General features: G+C 42.9%; 1 protein-coding gene across 5 annotated transcripts in view; it reads left to right on the top strand.

Annotated features, from left to right (window-relative positions):
• The window catches only part of LOC119014460 (RNA binding protein fox-1 homolog 2-like), a 50,030-nt gene that overhangs the window by 13,579 nt on the left and 9,701 nt on the right, over positions 1-26,750 (top strand). For 3 of the 5 annotated variants that reach the window (XR_005072973.1, XM_037089671.1, XM_037089670.1), the window contains exons 3-8: positions 12,131-12,334; positions 14,557-14,730; positions 15,209-15,262; positions 15,923-16,015; positions 25,512-25,599; positions 26,685-26,741. Coding sequence is in view for 4 of the 5 variants with exons in the window: in XM_037089671.1 (XP_036945566.1) it covers positions 12,131-12,334; positions 14,557-14,730; positions 15,209-15,262; positions 15,923-16,015; positions 25,512-25,599; positions 26,685-26,741 (670 nt within the window). In the remaining variant the exon portion in view is untranslated. Of the gene's footprint in view, positions 1-3,094; positions 3,601-12,130; positions 12,335-14,556; positions 14,731-15,208; positions 15,263-15,922; positions 16,016-25,511; positions 25,600-26,684; positions 26,742-26,750 lie in introns of those variants that run through there. The other 2 variants (XM_037089672.1, XM_037089673.1) reach the window with 2 other exon arrangements.

The raw sequence follows: 26,750 nt of genomic DNA, 5'->3' as shown, positions 1-26,750 counted from the left end.
TGGAGATGTGCTAGTTTTGGTTCAAAGGCTCACTCAGTGTAATGTTATGTGAAAGAAGGAGAAAATCAAACAAGAACGAAAGAATATGTCACTTCTCATTGAATGGACTTGACCGAGTGGTTCCCTTTAAAATACCGTATATGTGATGTTTTTGCGTACAGTATAATCTACATGATGTAGTCCAAGTCTTTTTAGCTTCAGGGAACCTAGTGTTCCTGTCTATCTAGCCCTACAGCAGGATAGGCTTTGTTGCGTTACGGCGTCATCATTGAGACAATTATGAGGTTCTACAGCGGCGCACTCATTTATCCTCAGCAGCTTATGGAAGCCTATAAATGATGGCAGTTAGAAGAATTGATGAAAGGGGAACTGGTAGTGATTGAGCTTCTTTTTCAAATGCTTGACCCTCAGAACATAGAGAGAAATTATGCCATCGTCTTCTTTTAAACTGAGCTCTGCACGCCCGCTGTTCCACAAAACCATACTCTCCCATCCTCTCACGCGTTTCTCTTTTTGTGCCTTTCTCGCTCTCTGTACTTTTCTCTCATTCTAAGTGTCTCTCCATGCATATTGCTCTCAGTAATGAGTGCCTTATGTGTGCAGCGTAGTGGCAGGGTAGGTGACTATTTTCTTATCTACCTCCAAGCAGAAGAGCAGCTCAGACCAGCTCAGTACTGGTGTGCGTGTGAATGTGTGTATGTGTGTGTGTGTATGCTCGCGCAGGCCCCATTTGAGAGAAATGCCTCTCAATCTGAGAGGCTTGTGTTTGTGCACCTCTTGTGTGCGTGCACGTGTGCATTTCCAGCTCATGTTTAGGATGTGCAGCTCTCTGGCAGTGCCACAGGAGGGGAGTGTTGGTCTGCAAGCCTGTCCGACCCCAGCCTCCCTCCTTCCCTTCCTCCCGCACCCCACATCACAACATGGGAGATTCTCATAGGCCTCCTGTGTATTCTTTTTTTTTCTTCTCCTCTACGTTGCTTCACTCTCCTGCTTTACCCTTGGTATCTCCTTTCCTGGGAGCACAGCTCTCAGAGTGTGTGATAATTTGGCTTTCTGGTTTCAAAGTTAATGTTATGCAGATTTTCCATCGCTTTCTTATTTCTGTTTCAACCTTACAACGACAAATAAAGATTGTGAGAGAGATCGCAGGCAGAAAAAGGATTGATGGGATGAGACAGAGAAGTGGAGCAGAGATGAAACAGAAATGGAAGCGAGTTATTTAAGCTGGCTTGCCTGCAGGGCACAGATTCATACAATAGTCAACTGCACAGTCAGAGCAGGCTTACTTTCGGCCCTTTCCTGCACAGGTTTATCAGCTTGTAAGACAAACACCTGGGCAGAGGACACTGGTGATCTCCGGTACGTCTGATCCTACCTTGTTAAATCCAGAGCTAAAGCACACCACTGTGTTTGTTTTATAAATGATTAAAAACTCGTCCCCCGCTAAGTTATTCTGCCCTTGAGCACACATGTTCGGTCTTCAGCGCACTAGCTGCTGGTTATCATGCAAATGGAGCCAGCCAAGCCAAGCTTAGCTGGATTGGCTTGTTCATCGCTGCAGTGCATTTGTCTTGGTAATGCCTCCTGTCTGATGTTATGTATGCATGTTTAAACTGCCTGTAGGCCACCTTGTGTCAATATGAGTGTGTTAAACGGTGACAGGCTCCTGTGGGTCCCTGCTGCTGTGCACTGTGAGGGGTAAATGTGTGTGTTTGTGTGTGACCCGCAGGGCCATACGTGTCAGTCTCCTGCTGTTTAGGTCACAGAAATGATCAGGGTTAACAACACACACACAAACAATGCAAAAGGCCACACACCCAAGCATCTCTCTATCATTGAGTGATAAGAACACTGTATTCAGATCTAACTGCATGTCTTTCTCATGGTTAATTGCAATTCTTCTGAAACTGTTCTGGATCATTCCTATAGAGGCTGAGGCTGAGATATTGATTATCTGTAGATGGTGCTGTTTGAAGGAGTGGCCTTTGTTTGAATTAGCTGATTACTGTGCGATGGATATAGCCTTTTTGTTTGAGTGTGTATGTGTGTGTGTCAGCCAAGGTGCAGTAGCAGGAATATGATCACAGCCCATTTTTGTGTACATAATGTGCATGTGTTTATGTGAGACTGTGTGTGTGTGTTTATCACTGTGTTCAGTCTGTGTGCTTAATCCTCAGATCATCCCCTATTCATCCTCTCATCCTCCTCACTTACAGCCCTAATCCTGTCATCCCTCGCTTTTCCCCCCCAACCCGGCCCTTTATCCATTTATCTCTCTATCCCGTTATCTGCTGCTCGCACCCACTGCCCCTCTGTCTCTGCTCCCCTTTCCAGCCAAGCTCACTTCTTTTGCCCCTTTTCTTTCCCCCCAGGCCGCCTCCAATCACTTATCTTGCCCTCCCTCCCATCCCTCCATCCCTCTGGACCCAGTTCTAGCCAGACTCAGCAGATGTCTGAAAGCCTGGCATCAGGGCTTTTTTTCCGCAGAGTTCAGTCCCTCCCATATGAAAATGCGGTGCAAGGAACTGCACTCTCATCTCTGCAAATTAAGCGCCTCCTAACAATACAGTGGTGGGAAGTGAGGGAACTGAGCCTGAGCCAGAAGGAGAAGGCGCAATGCAGCGTGATACAGATTCCTGCTCAGGTTGAGGGTTTAGATACTGGAACTGGGGCTGGCGCTCCCTCAGTTTTGTGAGACTTTCCATCTGTGTGATGAAGGCAGCTGCAGCAGAGAGATGGTGGTGATCTAGGAGCCTACCCACGCAGCTAGCTACCTAGCTGTCTACCAACTGGCCTACCTACCGCTGCTTTTTGGAGCTGACAGGCTGCCACGCAATAAATAAATCATCAAAAAAAAGCTGCAATGCAGTGGGGGTCGCATTCGTGTTCTGTGCTCACAGGCTGCCAGTGCGTGGATAGAAGACAGCATCTTCCTCTTCCTTCCTGTTCCTTTTCTCTCTCCAGGGGGGTTTGAGGAGACAGCAACAGCAGCTTTCTGACTCCCATCTAGACACAGGGTTAGATGGCTACATGGCAGGATGGATGCTTTGATGGATAGGAGGGACTGAGGCTGAGAGAGGGAGGGAAAGTTTCAAAAGAGGGGCGGGAACAAGAGGAAGCAGGGGGGAGCAGCAGGACGAGTAAATGCGAGTGTGTGAATGACAGACGCGGAGCAAAGAGAAAGAGAGAGAAAGGAGGCAAGAAGAGACTCAGGCTGTCAGGAGGAGAGAGACAGAAAGGCCCAAGGGGGATCAGAGCTAGCGGGGCCGGGGAGACGAGGAAAAAGAGAGGCAAGAGAGTGACAGGCAGACGAGGCTTTGCGTGCTGGAGAAGTGGAAGAAGGGACACTGGCGAAGAAGGGAAGGAGGAGGAAGAGGGAGTGAACGAGGGAGAATTTGAATGTGTGAGACAGACGTGGACTGAAGCCATCGTCGGCTCATGGTCTTAGAGCGCAGACAGAAGAGAGGAGGAACAGGAGGAGGAATAGAGACACAGAGGGAAGGTGAGAGGAGAAGGAACGGGAAAGTGGAGAGCTGGTCAGCAGCAGTTGTTCCTCTAGATCAGACAATGATGGGGCTGTACTACCCTGCAATGCTGCCGGTAAGTTCACTGCTTTAGCAGAGCTTCTTTGTATAAACAACTCGGTGCACATGTTGAGATCTGCATGATTAGAACTAGTAAAACGAGATGGATTGTGAATGATTTTATTTTCATTAGTTAATTTGGGTTTGATGAAGCTGTAATTGGTTTTCTGTTAATGGCATGGCCTGTTTTGGTTGGCTGTCTTGGCCCAGGTGAGGCCTTGTCAGATAGTTGGCAGGGCATCAAGCTTACAGCAGGGCTCGCCTCTGCAGCTCCGCTCCTTTCACTTTTTTAACTCTTAGTGCCTCTAGTGTCTCTAATTGTTTTCTAAGAAATCATGCTAATGGCTTACCTCACTGATTATGCAACATTTTGTCCTCATGTTGCTGGAGCGGAGACAATACAAAGAGGGGCTTGCTGAATTTTACTCGCGTACAAGGATTACTGAACTGCAACACTCTTGCTGTAGCATTTAATGTTTATACAGTTGATGTTTGGTAGGCTGCTCTTAGCATATGGTGGGCGTGTCTGTGCTACTTAAGCTGAGAGACAGCCTGAGGATGAGAGCTGTTCTCTGGCTCTGTTCTAGCACGTCCTGCTCTCTGGTCTTGGGTTCCTTTGGGCCCTCAGGGGGGTGTCAGGATCGGGGGAGGTGGCAGGGAGCTACGTGCAGGCATGAGGTAGCGACTGCTGCTGGGCTCTCCGCCTGTAGTGACATGCATGTACGTTGCATGCTCTCCCCATGCTGACTGCACACGGCGTCATGTTATATTTCATATATACATGTGCGTGTGTGTGTCATGTCACATCATGTGCACAAGGGGCGGGGGTTGAGGTTCTGTCAAGTGATTCAACGTTGTCATCCAAGCTGTCCATGCAGTTCAGACTTCCTCTGTCCCTGGATTGAGGGAGACAGGTGCCAAGACACAGTTGTTTCTATATACACACACACACACACACACACACACAGTGGAAACAGTTGGCACTTGGCACTCGGACACCTACTGTTAATGAGTACTGAAGACCAGTACCATGGTCTTCAGCATTACAAGCTGACATGATCACATCTACATCACAGAATCACACCAAAGCCTAATTTGTATGCATGTTTCTTCAAGAGATGTGTATACTTAGAGATCACTGCAGTGTTTATACGTCAGATTCAAAGGGTAGTGCACGGTATAACTTTGTAGAATATTGCTCTTTATTTGGTCAAAGTCTGAAAGGCTACAACCTCTACTTGTACACAGTGAAGTAGAGGTGTGGGTTGTTGTTCCTGTGTTTCTCCTCTTTTTCCTCTCTCTCTTTCCTCCTCCTCCTCTGTTTTCCTCCCCCTGCAGGCTAGAGCAGCTGTAAACCAAACACATTATTCTTCTTCAAAGAGAGACACGCCAAATGGAGGATGGTGGTAGTGACCAGGAGGGTGTAAGAGCAGGTCTGGGGGGGGGGGAGATAGTTCCATGTGGGAATGCACTTTAAAGGTGACACCGCACCAGTCACACTGTCCTCTGTAAAATGTATGGTACTTCTCTTGACTGTAGGTGACACATCTCTATACTGCAGTATACACTATGGATAAGAGTTACTGTTAAACCTTAGTGGCATCTTTAACGTTGCCATTAAGCAAGGCTTGAAGTTACACTGTCACCTTCTCACAGTCTGATTATGCCTAATTATGTTACACACTGTACCCTACCCATTGAAGGCTGTTGATATATTAAACTAGTTTGACTAGTTCAGATTTTACTTTTGCATGACGTGTATAATTTCTGGTTCATCAAAACTGTGTTATAATAACGTCCACTGTCTATTTTCAGTCTAAATGTGTTGTCGTTGGATAGATAGATACAGTGGCTGCCTAGAGTCACAACTGCCCTATAAACTTCAGCAGGTGTGCGCAGTTTAAGGGTGTTTTTAGGTGTCTCTTGTCTCCGGGTGTCTAGTTCACTCTGACCAGACTTAATAGTAATAGACTTAAACATACTCCTCATAGAGATCCACTCTCCCAGTTCCTTTATGCTGATGAGGCCTCTTCTTCGGTAACCAGAGGTCAAACCATGAGAGTTTGCACTTTTCAGTCTGTCCCTATGTGCCAGGCAGCTAATGCTAGCTTACAGCTGTCTGCAGACATCAGACTGAACACACCAAACACACACAGCAGGAGCAAAAGATATGCTTCTGTGCAGAAACTGTTTATTAAAATGGATGTCTGTGCTCTGCTTCGTTGAAGCATCTGCTACTGGGCATCCATGTCTGAAATGGCATAGCCTTGATATTAAAATCTGCATGACAGCCTTTACATGGTGGAGGTCTTCTGTTAGTCCTTGCAGATGTTGATGCTGATGCTGAAAAATTTCTTTGAAACATTTTGCTCCTGCTTAGTTCAAACTAACAACAAATAGACAAATACGGGGCAGCATATTAATGCAGTTACCTCTAATGTTCTGCTCACTGTAGTTTCTGTTAGCTAGTTGTCTCAGTTAGCAGTGCAGCTAGCTGTTGTTTAAGCAAAAAAATCAAACATTTTGCACCTTTTTAAAATTGTGAATTGTTTTGTAGTTTTTGCGGTTTCACCCAGACCTACAGTACTTGAATCTCAACGTTGATGATATCAAGAGTGGCAAATAAGTGCTGCCCATAATGAGTCCGCTGAAGGTGCTGGATCCAAAAGATCATCTAGTCATTGGCTTGTCAGCGTCTGCACTGCAGCAGGATGGCATACAAATATTGTGCCTGCTTATTTTCATTTCTATTTTTTCACAGCGTGACTGGTTGTCTGAAAATATGTGTGCACGTTCAGCGCACTTCATCCCCACGTCTGTCTGTGTGCATTCGTAGATGTGCAGAGGTGTTACATTATCCCTCTAAGCCCTCTGCTCAGCGCTGAGCCCATCAGGAAGGGTGTCAAGCCAAGCCGCTGTTACGCCGAGTGGTTTGCAAGGCAGTGAGTGGCATCTGAGTATTGAGGCCGCCTAACCGTTCCACCTCCCATATTATCTCCACAAGACTGCTTGGTTAGCCGGCATCCGACAACAGGCCTTCAAGGAATTCGCAAAGGACCCACACCCAAGTCTGCTCCCCTTGGGACACTGTGTGTACATCTGTCAGTGGAAGTGTAGCTGCACACATGTGAGAAGTGGATACACTCTCGTAACAAACTGATAGGTGATGGTGTGTTTTACTGTCAAGGCATTCTAAAACAAAACTTAGTTTAATCAGGGGCATGTTTCACTTTATTTTCCGTATATTTACCCTGTAGGAATGTGTTTGTTTTTTTCTTCACATTACCAAGTGGCAAACAGTCTCACCTGTTTCCACCAGCTAAGCACTAAAGCAATGTGCGCAGTTCTCAGTATCGAGGGCTTAATGCACTGTGTGACACCACTCCACCTCGGGCTTCTCCCTCTGCCCATACAGCCGTGATGATATTGTCCAACACTAATGCTGCTCTAACTGTCGCTGCCCGAGGCTGTATGCAGTGGGCCGAGGTGTGAAAACACTCCGCATGTTCACTGCAACGCGCACATACATACACACATACAGGCACATTGGAAGTGATGCACAGATGTGGTGCAGTATGCATCCTATATGTATACAGTATGTCTCAGGTTACCTGCCACCAAACAGCACTGTAACATAGTCTGCAGACGGTAGCCCAGCTCACATTGCAGCAGGGAGTCGATATTGTTGACTTTTTAAATATAAACATCTTCAGCAAAAGTTGTCAATGTACAAATTCCCCATCTCACAGCATCTGCTTAGAATTCAAGACTGTACTAAGCAATTCGTCCTGCTGTTGGAATAAAACAGTGCAGCAGGCATGCTACAACATTCAAATTCTGCTCTGGCTTTATTTGCATATTTCCATCGGCCCTTGTAGTCTTTAGTATTGGTTTTATGGATTCTTGGTGGTATAGCATTCTGCTGCTGCATCCTCTGGAAATCAGTCTGGATTAAAGGTCAGGTAAATGTTAAGTGTAAATGTCAGTCAGTGATTGGATATGACCGAAAAAATATAGTCCTGGACGCAGTAAATGGGATTCAGTGAGCACTCTGGTGCTGGAGAGGCAGAAGAAGCCCCGACACATTAGACATCGAGCCTCTGGGTGAGGTTGGGTGCATTTAGACTGTTTTCATCTGTCAGTAGAAATATTGGAGACAATTATGTTTTTGCAGAGGATTATCTGCAACCAGTCAGCTGTGATTACCTGAATGTGTCTTACAGCTGTGAATAAGTTCTTCTCCCCTGGTAAATATTTCGGTGACTGGCTGAATCAAGCCTAGTTAAAGATAGATCGTTTTTTTTCATGTTGATATTGATTCTATAGTTTTATTTGTTTATTAAAAACAAACGTTATTAACCTTATTCAAAAACAGCATCCATTAATAAAGATGACAAAACAATTATTTGATATGTATGCACAATTACAATTGAGTTTCTTCCCCCTCTTCCTGCCCTGCTGCTTTTTCATTGGTGGTTATTTAGAAACTTAAAGCCAGAAAAATTACAACAGACTTTTATGTGGTACTGTCTCTTTGTTATTCTGTTAATGAACTAGAAAAACAATGAATACACCACCTATTATTTTCTTCTTCTTGATCATTTTAATTCATAATCTGTTTAACTTGTATATATTGTGAATCACTGTCACCTCTGGGTCTGAGTTAGTGAACTATGGTGCATCTCTAAGGAAAACCCATTGTGTGATCTGATTGGTCCACAGTCAGGAAGTCAGAGAGGAGTCAGGAGGTGCTGCACAGAGGCAGCCGTGTAAGGAAATGGGCTGTGGCCTACGTTTTGATAGACATTACAGTGCAGCAGAAGCTCTGTGACTTTAGGGGCGGGTGCCGGTGGTTTTAAAAAGGGAAAAAAAAATTCTCCCTCTGGCTTTCATCAAGCGTGGCAGGCAAGGACGAAGAGGAAAAAGGAGAAAAGGGAGGAGGAAGGGGGGGGTAAACGCAGGCATACTTACTTCTCACAGCACAGGAAAAAGAAAAGAGATGGATTGCAGAGGGAGAAGAAGCTGTAAAGAGTATTTCTAGATAGCTCCAATAGGCAAAGTGAACTTGCATGATTGATGAGTTTCAGTAGCATCACCACTTGGCGATTCAGTGTGTGACTGTTTGGTTAGAGGCTTAAGTCAGCAGACAGACACACTCAGACGCACGCTTGAAAGGTTTGCTGTGAAAAGGCCTCTCCTCCCCCTCATCCTCTCCGTCTGTGGAAAAACATATGGTGTCTCAGGTAACACAATCGCTGTGTGTTTGTGTGTGTGTGCATGCATGAGGTGAGAGTGAAACAGTATGGATGAATAGGTCCGACTCCAGATGGTCCTTTTTTATTTGTGATATGAGATCGTTGATTAAAAAAACATGTCAGTTGATACTTGATCCACTCTGTTTTCAGCTCTGCTCCGATCGCTTTACAAGTTGTTGTTGTTTTTTTTTAAATGTATCGCAGATTCAGCCAATTCTGTATCTCATCTCCCAATGTCCAAATTCTCCAAAGAAACAAATTGAGTTAAGACCAGACACAACTTAAATAGAGCCTGTCATTATTTCCCACAACCCCCTCCCCCCTCCTGTTAAACATTCCTTTTTCTTTTTCCATTATTTCTTTTTTCCTCTCTCCCCCTCTCCTTTTGACTATATGATGCTGCCATGTAGGGCAGTGCTGCTCCTTAGTCAGCGGGTCAGGAATGCCTGTGCAGTCTTGAGGGTGAATGTGCTCAACGCTGGTGTTAATCCACTGACGGCTTTCATTTGTCTTTCTGTTTATTACCTCTGCCAAGGAGGTTATGTTTTCACTTGTGTCCTATTGGTGCTTGGTTAGTTTGTCAGCTGGATTACACAAACTACTGAACAGATTTTCATGAAACTTGGATGGAGGATGGATCTCAACCCAGAATAGACCCTATTAACTTTTGGTGTGTATCAGGATAAAGAGACAGATCAGGGACATTTTTGTCACTTTCTTTGACTTGCAAAATATGTGGGGTTTTTTGTTATTGCTTTTTTGCTTGTTGTTTTTTTCTTTTAGATTTTTGTTATTTTTGTTATCGAGGAATAATGCTTGGGTCATGATGAAAAAAAAAACCTCAGGTGTGTTTAAATGTCAGTCACTGAGTGTGCTGAGTCAAGTCAACTTGATGCAGATCCAAATAAAAATCCAAATCTAGTGGATTTAAAGAACTGTCTGGTAGAAATTTTCATTTTGTGCGATTTGGCGCCCCCCACAGTTTGAGTGCAAATCCAAATCCCAGATGTGTCACAATTATGTTGAAGGAAACATGTATGTAATGTTATGTTCCCACCTTCTCACTGAAGTTACCTTGTGCAGAAACAAGTGAAACAAGTGGGCAAGAGGCTGAGACAGAGACACCATTCACCCCATTACAAGACACTGTACCATCTACATGATTATAAACATTTAAGCATTTATTTTAAGATTCAAGGTTCATAATGTTGCTATACATTGCTCCTCTCACTTAGAACTGAAGAAGCCTCTTGAATGTCTTCAGAAAGTCCAGTTGCCTGCAATGCAGCACTTAGAACCCTTATCAATTTGCTTTAAATAGGTTTTATTTGATATTGGATAAGGCTTGATTGAATTAGAGGGGGACTGTGCACTCTGCCATAAAATGGGGCAAACTGAAAATATTCAGGTTACTGTCTGAACAGAATAAAGACACCAAAAGATATTAATCAGACAATCACTGAATCTTTACTTTTTATCTGATCAAAATTGTTTGCGATTTGATTGGATAGTTGACAGTTAATCAAATAATTGTCCCAGCTACAACTGGCTCCTCAATTCATTATTGTTTACTCAGTAAGCAAAATCATGACATATTTAAACCTCTCTAGTAGGAGTCTAAATATTATAACACCTCAAAATGTGTTTCTTTTCTCATGACTAATCATGTGGGAGCATTGTGTAATGACATCTGGTCCGGTCGGTTCAGGCTTGGCAGTGCTTTATTCAGCTCAGGAACCCTGCATTAGAATAGACAGAAGCTTTTATAAACCACGAGCTGCTCCTCTGTCGCTCTAAAGTGGAAAAACACTCGATTATCAGTGTTTGTGGCATCCCTGTTAATGAAATATGTCAGTGAGCAGATCTCCTTGACTCACTCAAAGCATGTGTGCGACTCAGCCGTAGGCCTATAGGACACACCCTTTAGTGGCTGAATACAGGCTACTGCATGTTTATGAGCTCACATGCCCCAACAAGAACACTTTGATATATCCTAGCCTGGCTATGCTAAGGCCTAAGCGATGAATTTTAATGGCTTATCGTCTGTTTTTTCGAGCAGATCTTTTGACAGCTCCTTTTTTATCACGCAGTGACAGAAACCCTTTGCGGATGCAAAACACAATCAGCTTTCACACATTCTTTCCTAACATACATTCAGCCTCACCACAAAGACGAGAGTGGCAGCGGACGAGTCTCCCAGATTTTTTCCATCCTGTCTTTTGGATCGCGCCGCCTCCTCTTGATGCCTTCTGTATCTGTTTTGGGTCTGTCTGTCTTGCAGATGGGCCTTTTTAGCCTCAGCTGGATGTTTTTTACAGCCAATGCGGTCGACACTGCAGAAGAAGAGCAGCGAGCAGCCAGGCTATAGGATTAGAAGAGGAGAGGGGGAGAGAGCGCTTGTTTGCTTTTGCGGCATCTTGGATACTCTGTCTAATTAAAAAGGCTGTCTGGAGACCGAGTGTCTCTTGGCGTCATCCAGCGCATGGTAGTGGCCAGACTAGTGGGTAATGGTGTTAGATGCAGTGTAATGCTGCCTGGCTTGACGTGGAGCAGCCTTGACCCCCAAACTCTTCTTTCTTTTTCTTTCCATCCATGGTGTCTCCCTTGTTTTACTCCCCATCTTTGCTCTGAAAGGGCTATGTGAAACTTAGTCCAGGTTGTTCTTGTGTGTGCAAAAGGTATGAGGCAAGCAATACTGCAGAGTCACCACACACACACACACACACACACACACACACACACACACACACACACACACACACACACACACACACATACACAAGATAAGGTAGCAGCACAGCTATAAAGCTTCTGTAGATGATCCTACTGCTAATGGAGTTGTATCAGGGTGGAATAAGAAAAGAACCCAAGGCAACAAAGTCTCAACTGATACACAGCCGATCTGAAATCCAAAAAAGGTATTCACACCATGCAGCACAACGTAGCTGTAAACATGTCACGGTAATCATGGCGCGAATATTTGTTTATTTCTCTGTGCATCCATCCCTCCCGTAAGCATCTCAGACCATGTATCACATTTTTGGACTCTTAATAATAGATGTGTTTGCAGTAAATATTTCATGGTTGGCTGACTGAAAACACATGCCTGTCACAGATATGGGGGGGGGGGCTGGTAAAGGAGGATAGTGAGAGAGAGTGAAATATAATAGGCAGTATCGTAACCTTTCATTCTACCTTCATCAGAACACTTCAGCCACAGTGTTACTCACTACGTATGTTAACTCGTCTCCCTCTCTTCTTCCCTCTCCCTCCCTTCCCCTGGTGCTGCAGGGCTCCCAGGATTCGACAGGAGGACAGGAAGGATTAGTGGCCCCACCCTTTTCAGCGTTCCCGCCTCCACCCCCTCCTCAAAACGGGCTACCAGGGACAGAGTTTGGCCCTGGGGCCATGTTTGGTGCTGGGGGCCAAGTTGCAGCAGAGGTAGGGGCCAGTGCTAACGGAGCCGCCACCACAGCCACCAACAGCAGCAACAATGTAAGTGGCCCGTGTTCATAAAGACTTGAGTTATCTGTTTGTTGTAAAGATATAGACCCAGTTCACAGCAGACATTCTGACTAGCGTAGGAAGGATCTGTTGTGACAGTGGCTCTAACATGGCTCTATCCTGCAAGTGTCCCTGGAGCCATGTCTATGAATGAGCATGCACTATACTACAACCCTGGGATTCGCTCACCTGAATGGAAGGCAACCATCATTAATTTTATAAATTCCACCTGCACTTTTCCATCTTAGACAGGTCAAAATATCTGCTGTGAAAAGGGTCTTTTCAGAGAGAAATCATATCCCTGGCCCTTCTGTTTTTCTCTTACTTGATTTTTTTTTAAGCTCTGAATAAACTGTAATATCATTTGTATTAAAAAACCGCAGTTGTAGTGTTACACTGTTGAAAACAATCATAAATCAATTGGTCTCTCTGCCATTTTGGATGGATTGCCATGAAACATTTTACAGCCATTCGTGGTGCCCAGATGATGAACCCTAATGACTTTGGCGCTCTCCTTGAATTTAAATCTAGCAGGTCAACGTTTCTGTTTTTATAGTGAAATATCTTAACATCTATTAAATGGATTGCCATGAAATGTTGCACAGACATTAAAGTTGCTGATGAATTGCCATGAAATCTGATACAGTCAGTCATGCCCCCATCAGGATGAATTGTAACTACTTTAGGTGCTCCCTTAGCTTTTCATATTCTATCAGGTTTTCAAAATTGTATGTCTGAAAATGCTAATTAAAGGTGCACTACGTAATTTAGGGGAATACATTTTAATCAGAAGAGAAAGATCTTCATTGACTGTTTTTTGTACGCCTAAACATACAAAAACAAATAAAACTCTCCTCATCTCCATGACTGAATAAACTGAATAAGCAAACTGACCTTAAAGGACAACGCATTTCATGCAGTTTTACTTATATTTGGTGGATTTAGCCACCTTTCTAGCCTCCAACAGTGTTCTGAGGACCTCATTTGTCCTCTGAGAACAGTTTGTTCATTCAGTTATAGGAAAATATAAAGGCTATGATTTTCTATTATTACCCCATTAATACTGTAAATATTAAAATTCTAGTTCGACTTTCTTCTCAAACTACATAGTGCCCCTTGAATCCACTATATAGCTAAGATATATTTGTTAAAAAGACATTTAATTTTTGCAAGCTAAACTAATTGTAAGATTACTGTGCTGCACCTATCAATAGTGGCAAACTATTCAGCTTATTAGATATTATTGAAAGATATTGCCTAGTAAGCTGTTTATTATCCCAGGTATATGGACAGTGACAGTGTGATCTACAATAGATTGTTTAATAACTTATCAACACAAGACTGACATAGCGTCCACCCCACAAACCACTGGAGAAATTGCAGAGGGTGCGGCTTGCGCGTCTAGCATCAACCATGCTGCAACTGCTGCAGACATGTCTATACACGGCATTGTAAGCTGCCCTGCTTGTTACTGTAAGCCCAATTTAATATGCAACATCATTTTTTACAATACATGTAGCAGAAGGTCTCTGCTCTCTTTCTATCAGCCAAGGGGCTCTTGGGCTGAAATAGGTTGAAGATTGTCCAACATAGTTTGACTTAATACCACCAGCATTCATTATACCAGTCTGCTTCAGCTTGACTTGTGCTAATTAGAGAATGATACCAGGCTAACAAGCTAAACTAAGATGGCCAATCATGGTAATGCTCTTACAGACTTGCTGTAAATGTCTTATTGACTTATCACTACGTGCGCATGACCTTACTCATTTTTGCTGACCTTGATATTGCCTGCATACATACATTAGAATGGCATCACCGTTCACATTTTATTTAGTCTTTGATGTTGTGGTTTTATTTTGTTTATTTAATAACATTATTTCAGTATTTCCTATTGGAGACTTTACTTACATTATTGTGCTATTATATTATCAATATACAAGTGGCATAAAATGGTCTCAAAATGTCAATATTATTGTAATTACTTGTGTTACAAGTCATGCATTAAAAACTACTTATCATTACAGACCTAGTGCTTTAGCATGTTTATTATCTGTCTGCACCGTCTACTCACAAACACTGCCTTGTTTTCTAAAATCTAAAAGAGGAGGATAAGCAGAGCTTAAACTTGCCATTATAATAAGCCACCTCATGAGCTTTACCTCCTCCTCTCTAACCTTCCTCTCCCCTTCTTCTTTTCTCTGACTCCACAGGGAAAGACAGAGGAGACGTCCCAAGGGGAGCCTGGTGTACAGTGCGGTACAGGAGGCACAGGAGCGGGAGGCTCTGTGGGAGACCCCTCAGAGGCCAAGGGGACCCCCAAACGCCTGCATGTCTCAAACATCCCCTTCCGCTTCCGGGACCCCGACCTCAGGCAAATGTTTGGGGTAAGAGACTGGGAATGTCGTGGGCCTCATTTTTAACGGGATCAATAAATCAGTCTAGACACCCATGGACCTCCCTGACGGGGCCAAATCACAAGGGGTGGGCTTTAGAGGCTAACAAAAGTGTCAAACTAACACAATTGAAAGACACTCATGAATGTTCTCTTGGTGCTTGAGGGAGCAATTGTCTTCTATGTATGTCAGTGTGTTAGCATGAGTGACGAAGCGGGAGAGGGAAAAGGGGACAGAATGGAGTTGAAGGCGAAGAGATGGAAAGAAGCACAATTAAACGTGGGATGTTGTCTTTTGTGTAACAGTGACATCTAGTGCAAAGTAGCTGTAACTCCCACAGTGCTAGAAGCCTCTGACTTTGCAGTAATGCTGCCATAAAAGACTGAGATCTTACCATGTACTATTGCTTTGTTTAGTATTTTTGTATGATTTTGGTTTTGCTAATTCTTTCCCTCCAATTTATTTGCAGCAATTTGGAAAGATTCTGGATGTAGAAATTATTTTCAACGAGAGGGGTTCAAAGGTAAGTGCACAAAAAAAATCTGATTCTCTGAAACCAAACTGCCATTGTCGGAAATACCTCTGATACTATCCAAAATGCTGTATATGGTAACGGCAGGTAATGGGTCTATTCTCCAATCCGATACCACAGAATTTATAAGCCATTTAAAGGGGGCCTGCCATTTCATAGTGGAGTCCCGTTCAATTGAACGCAACCTAAAATATTTTTTTATTGCACAGTTGACCAATATTTGTAAATGGAAAGTGACACGTGGAACATCAGGAAAGTTACATTTGCTGATACTTGTCAACCTAGTCGAGTTAACCTAGATGATAATTTACCTAATAGCAATCATATCACATCCATATAGGGTTAGCACTTTACAGCTGTTATATAACCAAAATCATAACCTTTATATAAAGTATGCGTAAGTTCAGGTATTTAATTGGTATTTGAACATCCTCACTCTTCACAGTAGTTCCCCCTTTTCATAGTATTTCTCTGTAAATGTGCCACTTACTGTAGGTGACGTGGTGTCAGCATGCCACGTGGGGAATCATTGTTATGAAACTCCAATTATCTATGAGAAAATGTCTCTAATGTCTCTCCAATCTCCTCAATCCCCTTGTGATGTGCCCCTGACTCGCCGCCAACCTCTTTAACCTCTGCCGTGTACCACAGGGTTTTGGCTTTGTGACATTTGAGACCAGCGCAGACGCAGAGAAAGCCAGGGAAAAGCTCCACGGCACATTGGTGGAAGGTCGTAAGATTGAGGTAATTTTCCTCTCTTTCTCTCGCTCTCTCCTTGGCACTCTCTCTCTCGCTCTCTCTCTCTCTCTCTCTCTCTCTCTCTCTCTCTCTCTCTCTCTCTCTCTCTCTCTCTCTCTCTCTCTCTCTCTCTCTCTCTCCTGTATTCTCTCTGTACTCCCATCGTAATTCTGCTTGATCACTGACTGCTAGCTAGCTCCCATCCTCCCTTTAGTGATATGCTCTGATGCAGCCCACTGGTCCCTGGTCCTCTGCAATGTGTTTTTTTCTTCATTTTCAAATATAAAAAGACTTTTTTCCTCCTTTTTTCAGTTGTTTTTTTGTGGTGGGAATGATTGGGGGTGCAAGAACACTACATAATGCATGTCGGGTACTTATCCTCTGCGGCATTTTTTTTTCCACATTACGCTGTTGCCTCTTCACCTTTTTTGTTTTTCACTGATGCGCAACTTGTAGCCACACTGATGTTACAACTTTTCCCGCAACGATTGGAATGGTGTTTGTGTTGTCGGCACCGGAGGGCACGAGGGGAGCACAGTGAAAGGATGATGCATGGCAGATTGCTGTCAGATGCTCTTATTTTCTTCCCTAGAGTAGAAATCCTTCTGCGTTCCCCTCTCCCGGTGCTGCAGCTAAGTGGTTGTGACAAGCTTATGGCTCCTGGTGCAACAGCAGCATGCTGGGAATCACAGCAACACTGACGCATGTTCACTTCATGGAAGTCTGGATTCTTCCCAGAGATCTGTGCACTTGATTTTTTGATGTATGTTAAAGTCTATGTGTGTCCAGGTTGTTTATTTTGATTTGATCCAGTATTATTTTGTCTTTTTTTTTGTTTAACTGAAGCGCATGTGCTGAGTTTTTGCAAAAGCAGTTTTCCTCCTTTGTTTTAATCAGGGTTTCAATCAGCCAGTTGTCCATATTGGATCTCTTGACCCACGCCACTGTAAGCCAGGATTTCTGCATGGGCTTACTGGGGTGATTTCTTTTGTGGCGTGCGTTTGTGTGTGGGTGTGTGCGGCCAGCTCCTGCATGATGGATGAAGCTGGCCAAACCTTTTTTGTTTGTTTGTTTTAGTTCTGTGCTCTCAGTTCCGCTGCAGTGTGGTCGAGAATGAAAGACAGCCACCTGCATCCACTGGTACAACACACTCCCTCCGAAACCTCCACCTTCAGTCAATCAGCAAGCTGAATGGATACTGATGGAGCCAATTTATCCTGCATCAGTCTTGCCCCCTTGTGTTCAGTCAACAAGCTGTTACTTTAACCTGTTTTTCCTTCCAAGTTTTGCATGACTTTAGTCACTTTGTATTAATCAGAGAGCAGTTTTTCTTTTGTTTTCAGTTGTCACTTTGCATGTACTCTGTTGTACTCTTAGTGGTGTTGGGCTGTAGCAAGTCAATTGTCAGCTGCATGGTGGGCCAGCAACTGGAGGTTCTGTAGAGTGTGTCTCTTTCTGTCTGTTTATGGTGCATGGGCTTGAAGAGACAAAAGGCTGGCGCAGGACAAACTGTGGATTTGTGTTTATACATTCTTTCAACTGAGGAGAAAGGGCCGGACATTTCTATTTGAGGCAGTGCGCTCTGGCAGTTCTCCTTTCGTGCAGATGTTGCTGTGTTACTCTTGCTTTAATTGGTCATATCATTTCAGAGTTTGTTGAACTATGAGAGATGAAGGTGGCAGGAAACTAATTCTAGTATTCGTCATATTTGCCTAATAATTCATAAACTCTGAAATATCGGCCTATTGTATACCATGGTTATACATAAACGTACAACTATTGTGTGTCACTGCTGTCCACTGGCATGAGTTAAGTCCATGTAGCCTTAGTGTGCATGGGTGGTATGTTACTATGGAAAGCCGAACCGAGGCTGTACTGCAGATAGCTGGATGTTTTTTCTTGCATGTTCATTCTGTATGGCTATTTGTTGAATTAGTTTTGGTGTCAGGATTTGTTAACTTGTTCAGTTAGCATGACATCAGTTGCACCTGGGTGCCTCTTAGTCCGGCTCCAAAAAAGGCTCAATAGCTTTGTTTACATATTAAGTGTTGATTGAATGATTTATAAAGATACTCGAGTGCTGACATTTCTTATTCTTGGTGCATGCCTTTGGGAATTGGTTAGCGGTAGTTCTCATAGCTTAGCTGCCCTTACTGTGCATGTGTGTAGCCCATATGAAATACAAAGAGTATTGTTGTGCTTAAAGGTAACTGTACTTGTCTTTGTCTGGAATAAAACTCTGCGCTTTGAAGAAGTCAATTTCCTGTGCGCTTCCAATGTATCGATGTAAGTGGCCCCACCACAACTCACTTTGTCTCCACCTGCTTTTCTGTCATTCTCTCTCATTACCATCTTTTCTATATATAGAGTCTTGTAGGCCTATATATAGGTGTGTGACAGTGTGCACTCAGAAACATACACACCTCAGTGCATTTCAACCCACTCATGGCTGTGTCTGTGCTCCAACATAAATGCTTAATTGTCCTCACTTGCAGCATGTCTCTGCCTCAGGAAGTAACATTTTGACTGTCACTGACGTGTGTTACTTTAACTGTAGGACACCATAAAAAGCTCTTGATTGAAAATCTCTCCAAACCATTTAGTCACATATGTGCAGTCACATGTTTCATTCTTATTCTGCAATTACTGGCTGTACGGGGAGTGCATTTGGGCCCCAGCGTGGTCTCATTTGTGCAGCCGCAAAGCTGGATCCAGGAAACCATGAAGTCAGTGCTTAGTTTAGTTTAGTTTAGTTTAGTTTAGTTTAGAAGGGTCAGTTTGAATTAATAGAACACATGGTTACATATGAGTAATAATGCCTTAATTAGCTAAAAGTTGATTTTTCATCTATATTCCAGGGTGTTAAAAGGCTTCCTAAAATACATCAGAACAAAACAGGACATGCAGTTTATGGATTAGAAAACGAAAGACACACATTTGTTAAAAATAGTAAAATCTGTGGTGATATATGTACCTATACCACAACATGACATACAAGCAGGAAACACACTTTTGATATTTAAAGGTCAAGATGTAGGCTATGTTGGCTATTATTAAGGAAACGGTCATAGCTTAATTGTTCAACTTCTGGGAATGCAAGATGAAATAAAGATACTGCACTGAACTCATTTTTCTATTTAATCAGCACCAAAAAAATGACATTTTATGTCACCCTCTGGGCAGCTTTGTGGTCTGCTTGCTGTAGATTTATCCAGGCACACATTAGACCACATTAAACCCTACCAACTCCTGTTCACCATTAACTCCTGCTTTAAGGGTGTGTGTTTGGTCCTTGTGGCTGAAGTGTTCGGGGAAGTGACGGCTCCTCCGCAGCGCAGAGTTTTAGTCAGACATTTGAATGCACAGTGCAGAATAGCTCAGGTGTGTGTGTGTGTGAGAATGAATGTGTGGGCTCTGCATGCTAAGGATGGAGGGGGGACTATTGAGAGTCATCACCGCTGCATGGATGTGTGTAAAAGGATGAGAAGAAGTGGTGCCTGTGGTTATGCATGCCTGACCATGCGCCCTCTCACCAACCACACACACCGCGATGGGACACTGTCGGCCTTCAGCTCACTTTGGCCTGGGCCTTGAATCGGTCATCTGCATAAAAATTATCAACCTTTTGCATGATTTGATTCATAATTTTTATTGTGAGAGGTTGAACCTGTAAGAACTTTGACTGTGAGTTGTTGGATGTGCAATGGCCTGAGGTGAAGGCTTACCAGCTCCTTGTGTTCCAGCTTCATAGATGAGCCCCCCCCACCCCCCCACACTGGCTTTGGATTTGACTGATCCTCTTTTGTTTTATCTGAACTGTCTGTTACTGCATGACTTACCCCAGAGCCGATTAACGAATGAAATGTCTGAGTATCCATGTGTGTTTGTGCTTTGTACATGAGTGAAAATGTAGAAAAAAGGTTGCTAGATAAGGGGAAAGAGTTTGCACTTTGCCCTTTCCAACCCTTGGTCTTTGTTTGTGTGTCGGCTCCCTCCTCTCTTTTCCTCTTCCCTTAAGTCTCTTGTTGCCAGTCGAGTTTGTCTTTCCATCAGTTTGATTTTCATTTAAAAAATTAACCTCTAGCTTTTTCTAACTTTAATGTTCCTTTTTGCCATCATCACTATCTGCCTCATCATGTTTCCACTTATTGTCACCGATTTCTTTTTCTTTTTTCTGTCTTATTTACCATCATACAGCCCTCAGTATGATTTTTATTTTTATTTTTTGTGGTGACTGGTAAAACAGGAAATTATACCCACTGTGCCTAGTTTCAAAATCTACACTCTTCTGTTGTGGTCTAACTTCACCACAAAGGAGTGAGTCATTTCTTGCAGAATCTAACCAAAATACCTCCACTTGTCCTTTTGACTGTAATGGACCCAGACAGCGTTTAACCAACCTTGCTGTTTTGGAGGAGGCCAGTGTGTGTTTGTATCTGCTCTTCTGACTTTTCCTTGGAGGCATTTTCAGTTCCCCACTAGGATAGTTTTTAAGGGGGATATCCCCATTCTCCTTTAGAGCACAGAATACCCTTTGATTGTTATAATGATGCTCAGAACTCCGTTAAGCATCGAGAGCTAGTGTTCTCTCTTCCTCTTCTTCCTCTCTCCTCTCTCTCTCATATAATGAGCTGTAACACTGCTGTCGGGTTTTAATTTCACATGGGACAAGCAGACGGGGGAGGGGCACGTTTAGGTTTCTTTTGTTATTAGGATTATTTGTTCCTTTATTTATTATATTTTTTCTGTTTCCCTGACGACTTCTGTGTGTTGTTGTCAGTCTCCACGGTAACCACTCGCTGTTTCTACGGCAACGGTAAGTTGTGTACAAACATCTATCACTGAACTGATCCCCTTTCCCACCCCCCCACCCCTGAAATGGGCATTTGATGCAGTAGTATGTACTGAAGTTATTGCATTTCTACTTATCAGAATGAGTTCAATATGAGAGGCCCACGCAGTGCGATGCCCTAGAAAGCTACTGCTGTTATGTAATGTTACAGTGCACATCACAGACACACACATGGACAGACTGACACAGTGTCTTTCAACAGATTCTCTTAACTGTAATATTTTTCTCCACATGCCCGTCCCCTCCCTCCACCATGTCATTAACACCTCACTGGGAATGACCGAATGTAATCACCCTCCTCTATGCAATGACACGGCTATCCACAACCCATCTGATTAATTCTCCATTGGACTCCGTGTATATACTATTCATTTTCTTGATTTAATAATATTAATAATAATGTTAAAAAAAATCAACAGAAATGATATGAAGCTTTGCTCCCTGTTGCTGCCTATGATTGCTTTGAGTGAATGCAGACCCCCCCCCCCCCCATCCCCTTGAGCTGCAGGTCAAATAACGCCACTCTGGTTTTGAATTTCTTTCTTTTATTGACACACCTGCTTATAGCATAGTGAGTATTTGTCAAACAGCAGCAGATTGGACACGATGTGCATTGAAAACATGAGTAATACATCCCAGATTTAGGAGAGAAGGTTGTCCAGGCTTTGAGCTATGTAGACATGTTCAACATATGGCAAGCCAGCATCCTGGCTCACCATACAACCTGGCAACATCTTCTTTTGCAGTACCACTAAAATAACAAAGATCAACCAACACATGACATGAGTGAACACTGATTTTTTTTGTAACAATGCAATGTTCTGTTGGGCCTTGGGTCCTGGGATTCAAGTGGATTCCACTTGGCATGCACCACCCACCGTTTCAGAGAGCCCTTCATCGCAACAGCAATCCCTGATGGCAGTGCCTCCCCATCGGGACAGTGCTCACTGCAACACCACAACAACTGCTGAAGAATGGCACTAGAAACCTGACAAAGATGTCAAGGCATAGACCCGGCCACCAAATTCCCAAGATCCTTGTCTGACTGAGAATTTGGGGGACAGGCCAGAACAAGGCAGAGCCATCAAAGCCAAACCGTTGGATTGGACTTTGCTCTGACTCATCAAGGCATGAACACAAGTCCACAGGGGCAGTCTTGTTGTGTTTGGTAGTAGGATGTTGACGGCATGTCCCATGGGACCTGTAAGGTGGGCATCCAAATTTTACAGATCCCATACTGATGGAGCATTTTGGGGCATAGCAGACCAAGTCAGATCCATGGAAGTCATAACTTGGATTGGGCTTGGGTCCTCTGAGTCCTGTGGGATGCAAGGTAAGGTCTCCAAATTCCTTAGTTCCCATTCCAGTTGAGCATCCATGGGATGTGCTGGAGTAAGTCTCATCCATGAAGGCCCCACTTTGGACTTGCAGGAATGAAATTACCTGCTGCAATTGCCCTGGTGCCAGACAAAACTGGACACCCCCTGAGATCTTGTGTCAATGCCCTAATGATTCAGGGCAAAGTCCAATCCAAGGTCAGGCTTCCATGGATCCTCTCTGGTCAGGCACATCCCCTGAATGCTTGATCTGAATGGTATCTGGGGAGTTTGGAGACCAGGCCTGCTCAGTCACGTTCCTTGGGCCAATCCTGAACAGTTTTACAATGTGTAAAGGCACATTGTCCTGCCTTGGGAGCACTGCCATCAAGGGATGCGGTTGCACTCAGGGGGTGTACCTGGTTGCCAACTGTGTTTAGGTGGGTGTTGTATGAAGTGCTATTCATATGAAAGCCAGGAGTCATGACCTAAGGTTTCCCAACAGAAAATTGTGTCATTGTATGAAAATGATAAATTATTCGCTTCACCTTTCACTGGTCTAAATGATGTGGTTGACCAGTGTAAACTGGAGGTATTTAATCTGGGGATCTTTTGCAAATTAATGTAAGAAAAAAAAGAAAAAAGAAACCATGCTGCTTCACATGTGGTTATCAGATCACTTATGAAATGAGCCAACGTTGTGTAACCATATGTATTTCTGAACCGAAATGGGGTTTACTGTTTTTGGGTCTCTCTATTTTGCTGCCATTTTTTTTCTCTTTTTGGTTTTCTTGTAGTGGATTGTCTGTGTACTAGTAGTTGTAGTAGTAGTGGTAGTGTACTGGTCTTAGTTTGTGACACACAGTTCTAATGCCTGGCATAGTGTCTCATGTTTACTTTATTTCTCTCCTTTTTTGGGAATGAGGATTACACTCTCTCTCTCTTTCTTTCTCTCTCTCTCTTTCTTTCTTCCTTTCTTTCTTTCTTTCTCTCTCTCTCTCTCTCTCTCTCTCTCTCTATCTCTCTATCTCTCTATCTCTCTATCTCTCTATCTCTCTATCTCTCTATCTCTATCTCTATCTCCATCCTTTGGTGCTCTGTTTCTCAACCCAACCACATATAATGAGATTTCCAGGAGAATGGTCACCAAATCTAATTGCTTTATTTGAATGATGCACCTTGGGATATATGTTTTTGTTTTCAACAGTAATTGTTATTAGTTTTTTTGTGTTGCTCATGTAAACATTCTCCCTTTGTTTCTCTATCTCTTAACTCCATCTTTACATTCTCCTGTGTTTGTATATGGACTGGCTCTGTCTCTTTACTTCTCACCTGCATCCCTTCCTCCTAACGTATCTGTCCCATCTTTGTCTTGTGTGTGTGTTCGATGTGGGAGTGCTGCGATTGTTTTGATTGGTCTCTATGCTGCATCCGACGCTTGCTGATTGGCTGAACTATTTTTGTTTTGTTTTGTTTACTTTTTTGGTTTGTTACTCACTCTTGGTCATGTGATGCGCCCATATTTGGCTGCGTGTACTCTCTGTTATATAATTATTAATTTTGTCAAACAAATGTTTTTGCACCCCCTCTTTCTCTCCCTTGTATGATTATTTTTATATATATATATATATTTTTTTTTTTAGGTTTGTAAACCCCACAAGTTTGGTTTCATATGGAAATGTGACTTCATTTTGTCCAGATTTATTGTTCAGGGAGGGCAAAACTGGGATGAGATAGGCTGAATGTTTTATTAATCGTGAACTCTTTGAGATTTGCCTTCCATATTCTGTTGATTTGCATGTGTTCCTGTCAAACCAATTTAATTGATTGCACATGACACAATCACAGGTGTATAGACAGTACACACACACTCAAACACCATGAAGTTCTTCAGTGTCATTAACATCTAACTTTGTACAAGTTTGAACAAAATTTCACTCTGATATAAAGAAATGTTGACATTAATTTGATTAATTAACTCGATTTACATTTCAAAATGTCTCTATTCTCACACCCGCGGACTATTGCATCAGTTAGCATGCCAGGCTAGGCCAATGGAATAATTTGCAAAGAGGGAAAAATGAGGTAAACCTCATTTCCATTTGAATGAAGCTCTGCAGATAAAGAACATGACTCACTGAGAGAGGCAACGCGAGTGGCAGTCTAGGCCTTAATGGTCTCCTAAATGGGAGTGCAGGCGTGTATACGCACACAAGCACTCTGATTCCCCAGTCTCTCTCCATCTTTGTCTCATACTCACACACACTCTCTCCCCTCATCTTGCCAAAAGGTCATTAATCTTTAGCTCGCCACACAAGTCAGAATTCAGAGCTTCAGCAGCAAACTCAGGACAGTCAGAGCCACAATCTCCTTCTCTTAAAGCCCATCAAAGGGTGATGAGGATAGATCACAGGAATGGGATGTGAGCCTTTGAATCTCAGAGAGGAGATTATCAGCCATCTCGAAAAAAGCCCAAGCATTAGACTGAAATGTCAGCCAGCATGCACAGAACATGTACACACACACACCCCTTAAAAAATCTACAATATTTTCACCTGTGCATGCATGAAAAAGTGCTGCTCAGTCTCTTTTGCTTGTCCCAACCTTCCCCTTTATGTGTAGCCACAGCAGCAATATAACCAATGTCACCCATGGCAGCCCTTGTATCTCTTCACCATGAATCACCAAATCCCTACCAGGCAACTTACTTTTAATTGCATGATGACTAAAACCGCCCCCCCTAACAGCCCCCACCTGATTTTACATACAAAGATGCTCACTAACATGAAGCACTGGAGGAGTTAGCAGCCATGACTAAATATACACAAGTGACATTTACATTTATATTGTTCATTTGGTTACAGTTTATCCCTATCTTTTTTAGATGTAGATTTATTATAACAGTGTGTGAGGGAATTTACATGACATCAACAGAGAGACACTGAATTCATATAAGAACTACTTGATGATACTGCATAGTCAATTACAGCAGCTAAATTTTAAAGAGCTCAAGTGTGAGCAAGTGTGCATTTTCACGATAATGACAAGGTTATGTAACTGATTATAGTCCAAATAATAGTATTCACTTTTAATGACCCACTAGCAGAAAATGTACACAGACAATTACATTGTGACTCACAGAGATGAACCAGTAGGATAAAAGCGAGCGAAAACCAGCAAATAACAGCAGATATGTTGTAATTCAACTGTATAAAGCAGAAATCTATATACCGAATACCAGCCATGGCCTTGTGTTTGAGTCTGTGCTTTCTTTTAGTTTGCTGTTCAGAGTTGCTCTGTCTGTGTCTTTGACCGTCTGCTCCTCCGCCTCCAGGTGAATAACGCCACGGCCAGGGTGATGACGAACAAGAAAATGGTCAGCCCCTACCCTAATGGAGAAGCTCTCAGCACACTGCCTTATGGTAACAACCACACTGACACACACCAGCAATGATCCACAGCCTGCCTTGATAAGCTATACAGAGACACAATACAGCCACAGTGTTCCCTCCTTGCAGACCACATTATGTAAGGCCAACAGCAAACCACTTCTTTGCAGTTTATCTTTTTTTATCGTTCTAATTTTGCCACCACCTACCAGCCCTATGGTGGGCTGAACCTGCCAAAATCTAAAATAAAGAAATGAATAGATGCACTAGGAAATTTGAAAAGAGAATACAGAAATAAATAGATCTGTGGAAGTAATTATGGAGGAAATGCAAAGGGGAGATAGTACAGAAATAATAAAGTTATCATTCTGTTTTACTGTGTTTATATTTGGCAGACCCTGCCACCTTTCTGGCTTCAATCAGTTTTTTTGTTGAGTTCTTGTTATTAATTCATTCATTCATATTGTAGATATTAAAAATGTGAGTTCATATTCTTCTCCAAAACTACACAGTGCTCCTTTTTATGTCATGAATTAATTTGTTTTCGATTTTGATGGTTTCAGTGTCATACCATCCACGATGTTGGTTGACATAAAAATTGAGTTCACTTCATTCAGATCATCTCGCCTGAATGCACAACAGAAAAATTCACATTATTACATTATGTGTATCACTTTATTGCTTACAACTATATTATAGTGTGTCATAAACCATTGATTAAATGTTTCTCCACTGCCTATAGATTTTAAAATGTTCCATTTGACCAAGTCAACCAGTATCCCTACTATTCATCTGTCATTGATGCTGTCTGTTTACAAGTGAACACACAGCACACATATTGTAATGTAGTTTGGAGGAATCGAACTTTTGAAAAAAAAGGCAGTGGTCTGTTGGGAGGCCTCAATTAGTTAAACTGCTATTTAAGCACCTGGTGAACTATGAATGCCAACAATAAAGTTGAATAACTGTGACACTGCTAATGGTTCAGTGAAATGTGTTTGTATATCAAAAACATTATGTAATATAATATTCCAATAATTAATTGTAGCAGGCATATAGGATCCTGTGGTCTGTGTAAATATTGATGAGAGGTTCCTTCTTCTGTGTGTGACTATCAGCGGGGTGGAAATTGAGTCCTATGGTGGGGGCCGTGTACGGACCAGAGATCTATGCAGGTAAGGCCA

This window comes from Acanthopagrus latus, chromosome 23 (assembly GCF_904848185.1).
Source record: "Acanthopagrus latus isolate v.2019 chromosome 23, fAcaLat1.1, whole genome shotgun sequence".
In the NCBI taxonomy this organism is placed as follows: Eukaryota; Metazoa; Chordata; class Actinopteri; order Spariformes; family Sparidae; genus Acanthopagrus; species Acanthopagrus latus.
This window is presented reverse-complemented; position numbering and strand designations above follow the sequence as displayed.